Source organism: Pristis pectinata, chromosome 15, assembly GCF_009764475.1.
Source record: "Pristis pectinata isolate sPriPec2 chromosome 15, sPriPec2.1.pri, whole genome shotgun sequence".
Taxonomy (NCBI): Eukaryota; Metazoa; Chordata; class Chondrichthyes; order Rhinopristiformes; family Pristidae; genus Pristis; species Pristis pectinata.
This window is the reverse complement of record NC_067419.1, coordinates 33,984,911-33,995,080: the sequence shown is the minus strand read 5'-3', so window position 1 is coordinate 33,995,080 and position 10,170 is coordinate 33,984,911. Positions and strand designations below refer to the sequence as shown.

General features: G+C 36.3%; 1 protein-coding gene across 1 annotated transcript in view; it reads right to left on the bottom strand.

The window, feature by feature from the left end:
* Window positions 1-326: 326 nt before the first annotated feature.
* The window catches only part of lrriq1 (leucine-rich repeats and IQ motif containing 1), a 140,969-nt gene continuing 131,125 nt past the window's right edge, over window positions 327-10,170 (bottom strand). The window contains exon 27 of the mRNA XM_052030327.1: window positions 327-3,332. Within this exon, the coding sequence (XP_051886287.1) occupies window positions 3,208-3,332 (125 nt within the window). The 3' untranslated portion in view covers window positions 327-3,207. The remainder of the gene's footprint in view (window positions 3,333-10,170) is intronic.

The following is a 10,170-nucleotide window of genomic DNA, read 5'->3' as shown; positions in this document are numbered from 1 at the left end:
TGTTGTCAGTTACTGTCGATGGAATTCATATTAGTTGTTGGCGTTAAGTTCATTGGCGCGATAATTTCTCACCTCAGATCTCTGTGAAGACGTAACGCAACGTTTGAGTTTATAATCTATTCTTTCCGAGGACGATAAACGTGTTTTAAATTGTGAAATTGAGCTGACGGCATGTTATGTCGCGTTGAATAAGAAAATCTGTGTTGGAGATCCTAAAACTTTCCTGTCGGTAGCATAAATAAACGACGAGCAATTTCCTCTTTTCTGAAGATTAATTGTTTATTTGATTAAAATCATTACTGCAAAGACCATACTTCTAAGTCACATGTTTACACGTGGGCTCCACAAGCATGGACTGCAAACACGGTTTGCATTGTGACAGCTCCACGGGTTAACTTTTCACATGAAGCAGTGTGACAGCACAGACTCAGCAGGTCCGATCACGCTTCTGCTGAGGATAGATCGCGAGACGGTTTAAAGCAACAAACACAAAAGAGGCAATATTGGACAACTGTAGCGGCCCGAATCGGAATGCGAACATCAGGTGCAATTTGAAATCATTCTGCTGATTCAAAGTGAACAAGACATTTACAACCACCCCGAGGGTCTCGAACCATCACTCAGACATGTTAAATCGTGCTACTGACAACAAGAACCACCTCTATCTTGAAAATACGACAAGTTAAGTTTAGGGCAAATATTATGTAAACCGTTTTAGAGATTTGCAAAATAATTGTACTCTTACCGTGCATTTCAGGGTCGTTTATGATCGACGTTTGGTGATCTTTAATCAGCTGTTCTGTTAAATCATTTGAAGTAATCAAAACTAAGGTGCAACAATACAACTTTCTACTCTGTCTTTTTGTTTGGGTTTGCTGCGTGAGTTTTTTTTTCCCTCTTAACTTGGCAAACACATATATTCGACGTTTTCTGCAATCAGAGCATTCCAGAAGCAGATGACACACAGGTAGTGCGATTATTACTTTTAAGCGGTGTTTAATTATCGAATGATACCTCAGGACGGGCAGAACTATTCTCTCAAGACACGTTGACAATGCGTGCGAGGAATCCAGCAATGTCCATATTGGGAACCAACAGGAAGAATGTAAAAAAAAAGGACCCTATAGATTGTTGACTTCAGGGTTTCCTTAGAATATATACTACTTATATTCTAGTTTATTTCCACTGAAATGTTCCACAGGGGTTAGCCTATGTGAATAATATGGATGCTGTACGGGAAGATAGTATACAGAATTGTGAGAAGTGGAACAAAACGATAACAAGGATTATAAAAGAACTGTGTAAAAATATTGGCATCGGCCTGTTTTGCATTTTGCAGCGGAGCTGTAGCGTATCAATTTCTTCTAGGAATGATCACACTTGTCAGGGTATCGTTATATTCCTGCTGATGCAATGCGGTTGTAACTGTTCAACACTAACATTAAAAAGAAAATCATTGCCGACGTTAAATTCTTATCAAATTCCTGGTTGCATCCCCAAAAAAGTTGCAAATAACACATCAGATCAGTCACTATCGGTAAAGAGAAATTACAGGCTGTTGATGGACTCTGCATCTAATCAGTTAATATTACATTTAAGTTTTGCTCTGGCGCAAGTTCATATCTGAAATAGCCAAGTGTACAACAGTCAAGTGATTCACTGAACGATCTTGGATTTTCTTTTCAGGCGAGCCTCTATCCGCTCAAATAACCATATGCAGTCTCCTAACTGAAATGCGAGGCTAGCAGAGGTGTAGACAACGACGTGCCCGGGTTCAGACCAATGTCCAGCGCCCTCGCACATTTTCCCGTTCCTTGTTCTAGTTTCATGCTCAGTGAGATGACACTATCTTAATGCCAACGTCCACTGTTAAGATTTTTTTGCCACCTTTCAGCATCATCCTGGCAAACTCCCTTCATCACTTTTTGTTCTAACTTCAGTTTTCTTTAAGCTGCAAATCTAAAATGCAAGATGCCTGAACTTACCCCAATTTTAAAACGTGATAAAAATACTCATATCTGCTGAAGAAATTATAACAAAAGGCTAGGATGAAAACTATAATTGTCACTTTTAAACATTAAAGCTGTTGTTGCCTGTAATATAATGAAAATCATTTGCTGCTCTGAAAAGCTGATCTGAAACACAGATTATTGTTGCTGAGACTGTTTGAGATTGCCTTTGGAATTTGATTTGTTATCCATAGTTCTTTTCTTTGAATGAAACACTCAATTAAACAATGAAATGCAAACCCTGCTTTGAATACAGACATCAGTTTTTTTCAGATTATCACTGCACATATTTCAAAGACAGTAAAATATAGAAAATTGTTATGGTACAATGCACAAAACTCACTTCAATCAGAAAAAAATAAAGTCTGGTCATTATGAAAGAATATTTGAATGGAATGAAATTATGCACAAAAAGCATGAAAGAAATTGGTTTCCCATTTAGCTGCAGACACAATTACAAATTTAGGCCTGGGTCCTCCAAAGCATTATCTATAATTTACAAAGTTATGATTAAAAGAAGCATGTGCAATCAGTGAAAGTGCAAGATAGGAGCTTTTCTTAAGCAGAATAGAGGAAAGTTGGTTAAGCTGCTCATTTGATTTTGGGGTATGAATTGTTGAAGAGTGATAATGTCATACTATCATTCAAGGATAATATACTGATAGTGATGCATCAATTGTTTTAATTTATGTGAAAACTATATTCTCTGGATTATGGACAGCTACAAAATGAAATCATGGTTTGAGACAGAGTTATAATACACTGACATTAACTATTTAAAAACAGACAGATCTTTGAACACATTCTAATATAATACATTTCACATAGATTAGGTGAATTGTGTTCTGTCACTGCAGTGAGTATAGTGTTCTGATAGCTGGGCATAAGAATTACCACATTGTATATGCAAGTTTTGCATTTTAGATTTTGCCTTTGTGAAAATCACTAGTCGAGACTACAAAATTCCTGTAATCAATATATATTGGAATAAAATGATACAACAGTTAACAGTCTTTCCATAATGAAATCCTCATCAATAACCATTGTTTTGTTCAACAGCTTCGTCAGACAACTAAAAATAAAATGGTCACATTTACAATTATGATTGAAATTTCTGGCCAAATGTGTTAGCTAAACATTTTAAATTTTAGTGGCGTAACCTTTATGATAATAGACATATTTATTAATTTTGTAATGATTAGGAAGATTTTCCTCTCCTCTTCCCAGTTCCCCATCCTGTACTAAGATGCATTTGATTGTCACGAAAGGATAGGCGTTCATGCTTCAAAGGTTTGCAGCCAGTCTTTGGTGGTACAGTGGCTTCTATTTGCAAGATAAAAATGTAAATATGTTAGTTAAATTGTAACAAAAACAATGGAGACAAAAAAAGTTAATTATCTGCATATTTGGCATATTATTTGATAATCATTTTGATAGATTTGAAAAATGTATATGGAACTGCAGACAAATTTCACAGCTTTAATTTTTAAACTCACAATGCAACACTCAATAGCTTATGTTTGCATGCCTAAACTTCATTTATTTTACTTCCTGTCCATGGAAACAAGATGATCAACACTGCAAAAATCCCAGGGGAATTATATGATCAATGGGCACTGATGTCTTGATGTCACATAGCATGGATACATTGTAGTATAGAATACTTTAAATAATATTATTTAGAAATAAATGTTAAAAAGGGTACCTTGAACAATAGAAACACACTGCATATCTGATTTAAAATAAAACTGTTTGTGTGATAAAACTAACTTCTAATTTTGTGGTGTGTTATTTAAAGGGGAGTTTTCAGGCATCAAATAGAAGACAAAAACTCTTCCAAATTCAGTATATGAAATGTTTGTCTTGAATTTATTAGTTGTACCTAGATGAATGTACACAATGTTTCTTACAATAAGAGAAACCACTAGAACTTTTCACACAACAAATACCATCCTCTGAAATCCTCAAGCCAGCAAATAAAGCACTTCACAGCTTTAACAAGGATTTATATTAAATCAAAATCAACACCAATTTGTTAGAACCAAGGAAAGAGTCAAATGAGACACTAGCTTACTTTAAAATCAGATTATCATATTGGTGCTGCCTATTTAATACAGCCACAGAGATGCCTGTGCTTTTCTCCTTGTGTAGTATCTTTGTCATGCAAGACCTTAAGGAAAATCCTTGCAGAAGGGCAGCTTTCTTTTAAAATAGGTCGCTTGCTATTTCCTGTCATGCTTCAGTTTTTTTCTGTGTCCGTGGAATGACCTTTTCAAACAATTACAGCTGCATTTTCGAGGAAAAAAAGAGCATCAGCAATCTCAGATCTTAGTCTACACATCAGAATGAATTTTAAATAGATCCAAAGAAACTTAATGTATTAAGGCGGCTGTAGTATTGGTGCCATCAAAATCCTCACTGATCAACAGGCTGGTTACATTTTTTTAGCCAGTCCCAATCGATTCTTCTTATTTTTTTTAAAAAACCTTGCTGAGGAGAAATTTTTATTTAACACTCTCAAAAATGTCTAGTTACTCACAAATGAAGGGGGGATAATTGCTGTTTTCACTACTTATAGTGATATCAAGATAGAGTGGTAACTAGATCATTATTTACATTTTCTGCATCTTAATCAGTAATACTGGCCAGAGCAAGGCTTCATATCTATATTTAAAATGTAGGTACACAATCTTTACCTCAAAGTTAACAAAAACCTTTATGTCTAACTCCCATCTTTTCTGTTGTAGACTTCTTGAAAAATTAATTAATTAATTATAATGACTATTTGAAGTCACTAAAATGAACAAATACAAGGAAAATACCTTAATCCATGTGAAAACAGTAATATATTTCACTTCCTTCCTTTTCATTCCATCTTAAACCAGCACTAGCAAACAAATGTCAACACTTATAGGTTCTCAACGAATTGTCTAATTTTACATTTTTCTTTCAAATATTACTGAACATACTGGAGTGCATGACTAATAAAGAGACAATCAAAACCCTTTTTTCTTGTCCTTCAATACATCAACAGCAACATTCACTGATGCAGCAAATTTAAAGCAGAAGAATGTTGTAAAGCATTTCACTGACTTGTGCTCAGATGAACACATGTGATAACAGACCTGTGGTCCACTGAGAACAGTGCAGGCCCAGGTACAGAAGTCACTAACAGCTAATTAAAACAGCTAATGAAATGCCAACCTTCATTTTGAATGGGCTGAAACACAAAAGAGATGTGAGTTATCGTGTCGATATACAAAGTTCTGGTTAGACTGGAGCATCCACAAAATTCTATTAGATGTGGGCATCTGATCACAGAATGGTTAAATGCAGATTCAAATGAATGAAACCAAGATTAAAAGAGTTAAATTGTGTGGACAAGTTGCAGAGACTGAGGGTGCATTAACTTTGATATGGAAGATTAAGTGATGATGGAACCGGGTTGTTTAACATGATAAATGGGTTCAATAGGGTAGATGAAGAGAAGTCATTTTCTGTGGTGTGACCAAGCATGACAAGGGGGGCAAAACCTTAAAATTAGAGCTAGATTATTCAATGGTGATGTGAGGAAGCACTTCTTTACAAAAATGGTAGTGCAAATGTGGATTTTTTAAAAAGTTGTTTTGATTAGGTCAAATGAAAATGTCGAAAGGAAGATTGTTGATTTGCACTTTCAGATAACAGGTGTTGGCAATGATTCTGCTGTTGCTACTTATAGCACCTCCAGACCCACCTTTGGTTTCTTTAATTGTTCCATCAGCACTCACTTTCCTTACATCATTGTTTGACTACATTCCAACTCATCATAAAGTAATCTGCCTGTTTTTGCTACTCTTTCCAAGTCCTAATTTGCTTAAATCTGCAGTGTTTGGACACTGAGATTTCTGTCACTGGAAATACTTTCTACTTATTTATTCTATAAAACCATTCATGGTTTTGAAAACACTACCACAAAATAACTGAAGTTCCTCATCATGTTAGCACTTTCGTAGATCTCATTTACATTGACACCAACGGTTTGATTTCCTTCTTGAAATATGACGGCCAAAATTAATTATAAATGCTCAATCTTAACCCTAATCAGGTTTTGCATACTTTTATTAGTCTTGTCTTCTATTAGTCTCCTAACAAAGGTTTTTCAAACTATCTTCTGGACTTCTTGAGTCCACTTCAAAGATTTGTATATACACACACTAGGCCTCTCTGTTCTTGCACTTTCACCAAAACTATGCAATTTAATTCATACTGCCACATTTCTTTTTGTACCAAATATATCATTTCACCCTTTCTGCTTTTAGCTTCATCTGCCATGTACCAGCTGATTTTATCTGTCTATCCATTGTCTTCTGAAATATGTTACCATTGTCACCATTGCTCACTATATTTGAGTTATGTTTCATCTGCAAACTTTGAATTATGTACAGTTTCAGGTCATTGATTTCTGGAGAACATCACAGTATGTTTTTTTTCCAGTTTGAGGAAAAAAACCTGTTTATAATTACTCTGTTTTCTGTTGTTTAGCTAATGTTGTATCCATAATACACCATCCACAAGACCGCGAGTTTTGATTTTGCTAATAAGTATATTATGTGGTCCTCTACAAAATGCCTTTGGAAAATCCATATACACAACATCAACCACATACCCTTCGTCAGTCCTCTGTTACTTTACAAATTTAAATGGAAACCATGCCTATTAGAATATGGCCAAACACTTAGTAATGAGACACAAGCCAGTAGTTGCTGGTGGAATTCAAGCAACTACTACAACTAAATTTATTTTGGATCTTCAGTTCTCTTTACAATAACACCATTAGACGATCCTAAAAAATGCACAAAAATATAAAAAAGTATGCATTGGTATACGCATTTTAAATAGATCCCTTATGACAGTTCTTGGACTTTGATAATTTGTTTTCCAAAAATGTATACTCTGTATATTTTCAAGGTAACAAATGGGGTCCCAGAAATGAATTACACATAAATGAATTACAAAGTTAAACAAATAACAAAGTAGTACTACCTCAAAAGGGATTATTTCAACTTTTTTTGGCATATGTTGGTTTAGCTGGGTTGTGATTGTGTGGGAGGTGGGAGAGAGTATTTTAGTACAGGGGAGATGATGAGGGTTAGAGAATATAGGTAAGCATTTCACTTAATTTGTAGGCTTTTAAGTTTGGTAATACAGATTCAAGACCATGTTGTTTTTTTCATACCAAAAGAGGTAGTTCCCAGAACAACACCACAGAGTTGTACAGCACAGAAAATGGCCCTTTAAACTGCTGAATGCACACTAACCACTGAGCATTTCTACTAATCCCATTTTATTCTCCCCACATCCTCATCAACCCCAGATTCCACCATTCACCTACATTATAGGGGCAATCTACAGTGGCCAATTAACCTATTAATGTGCATAGAACATAGAACACTACAGCACAGTACAAACCCTTCAGCCCACATTGTTGTGCCGACATTTTATCCTGCTCTAAGATCTATCTAACCCTTCCTTCCCACATAGGTCCCCATTTCTCTGTCATTCATATGTCTATCCAAGAGTCTCTTAAATGTCCCTAATGTATTTGCCCCCTCAACCTCTGCTGGCAGTGCGTTCCACGCACCCACCACTCTTTGTGTAAAAAAACTTACCCCTGATATCTCCCTTATACCTTCCTCCAATTACCTTAAAATTATGTCCCCTTGTGTTAGCCATTGTTGCCTTGGGAAAAAATCTGACTGTCCACTCGATCTATGCCTCTTATCATTTTATACATCTCTATCAAGTCACCTCTCATCCTCCTTCTCTCTAAAGAGAAAAGCCCTAGCTCACTCAACCTATCCTCATTAGACATGCTCTCCAATCCAGGCAACATCCTGGTAAATCTCCTCTGCACCCTCTCTAAAGCTTTCACATCCTTCCTATAATGAAGCGACCAGAACTGAACACAATACCCCAAGTGTGGTCTAACCAGAGTTCTATAGAGCTGCAACATCACCTCACGACTCTTGAACTCAATACCCCAACTAATGAAGGTCAACACTCCATATGCCTTCTTAACAACCCTATCAACCTGCGCAGCAACCTTGGAGGGATCTATGGATGTGGACGCCAAGATCCCTCTGTTCATACAAGGGTAAAGAAGACCTGACCATATTTAGTATCCTTCAGTGCTGTACCTTATTCAAGGATCTATAAGACGCATGCTATTGTTGAGGTTACCCACATTCATTAACTTTTTGACTTCCTGTGAAAAGACAGAACCAAGACTGCTAGAAGACCAATTAAGGATCCCTTGTATCCCCTTCTCTATTCAGGTCATTGGAGTGTGGGTCCAGATGTCAGTATTGAAACCCATTCACTGAAAATGGTGAGGCCTCAGCTCTACCAGCTACACAACTATGCCATGTGGTCCGAGTTCTCCTGCAATGGTCCAAAGGTGGCTGATGATATTAATGGCCCCATCCAATTTTCTGAGTGATGCAGAAGGCCCAGAAATGGTCATTAACTTGACACAAAATAAAACAGAAAATGCTGGATGCAATCAGCAGCTCAGTCTAGGGAGAGAACCAGAGTCAATGTTTCAGGTCAAAGACCCTTCTTTCTTTACATTTACTTTATATATACAAGGTATATTTTGCTCCAATTATCTTGGTACAATACAGAAAAAAATGATTTTCTATTCCATAACAGTGAGGAAAAAAAGGGCCATGCTGTTTAATCCCCAAGCAAATAAAACTGGAGCATTTTCATTTCAGGACATTGAAAGATCTGGCTGATCACATGCCAAGACAGAATCCCAAATCAAAATAACTGTTTTAGTCACGAACAACTGAAATGCAAACCTGAGCAGAACCAGGTGATAAATTAGTGCTCATTAGATCCTGGAGTCCAGAAAATGTTGAACATCATGAATGACTTAGCAGAACATTACTTTAGAAAACCATCTCCATCTCATCTCTTGGGCTTCATTAGTCAGATCTAATTGTTATTATTTGTAATGGGAGATCTCACCTTTGTTTATTATTCTTTCAATAAATCAGCAAACAAAACGTTGATGATCAACTGGCCTATTATAACGAGGTGTTGTGGGGGACAATTACAAGGCCAAATGAATTACAAAGTTACGTAAAAGGGTGGGAATGGGGGTTAATTTCCAAGATATTCAATGATTTAATGGTAATACATCTTAAAGTGAAGGGCACATGAGAGACGTGTATACATAGGAAACAACTGTTTTGCCACACATGTTAGTAGGGAAACTATGAGTAATCGGGTCCTGGCCTTAGCTTTTAGCAGTAACTGTAATGTGTTTCAGACAGCAACATGAAAAAATGTGGGAAGACGCATGGCTATTGTGTCAATAACATATTAGATTTAACTTGGTCAGCCAAACCAAATCTGAAAATATTAGGCCAATGCCAAATTTGATGAAGGCTTGATTGCAAAATAGGCAAAAGACTCAAACCATATTTAGTATAGAGTCTTACTAGATAGGAATTATAGCATTACTAACCATAATAAGATGCATTCATGGAAAAGGCAGTTCTGTTAATTCAGACACTGAAAAGAGTTTATAGGCATATATGTAGTGGAAACGGCACATATAAAAAAAACAAAACGGCTGTGTCAGTTTCAATGACAAATCAGACTTAAGCAGAAATACTTTTACAGGCAAAAAGAAAATCAAGCTCAGAAGAATAAATAGCTTTGGATTTCAGCTAAGAGTAATGAAAGTTATGTCAAGAGGATAATGGAAAAGATGATATCGAAACAGTAATATCCTTTTCAGGTGTGTTAGAATTCACAGGGCCATCAAGGATTGTACACCTCTAATGATGGATTCTTTAAAGTTGAACTTGGTTTTATCTAGGGATATAGTAGAGGCCTTGAATAGCTTCCTTATATTATCTTCATCACAAGATGAGTTACCAATAACACATTGAGTCTGTCGAAGGACATGCAGATTTGGTACTGTTGAGAATAAGGAATCACAAAGGACTGAGGTGCTGGCCCTGATGGTATTCACTCAACGATGTATAGAGAAATGTGGATTGCAGTCATTCATATGGACTGAACCATGGTTCAAGTAACGCTAAACATAACAAGGCTGCAAAGTCCGATTCAAAAAACTTATGATTGATACTCCTAATATGCATTG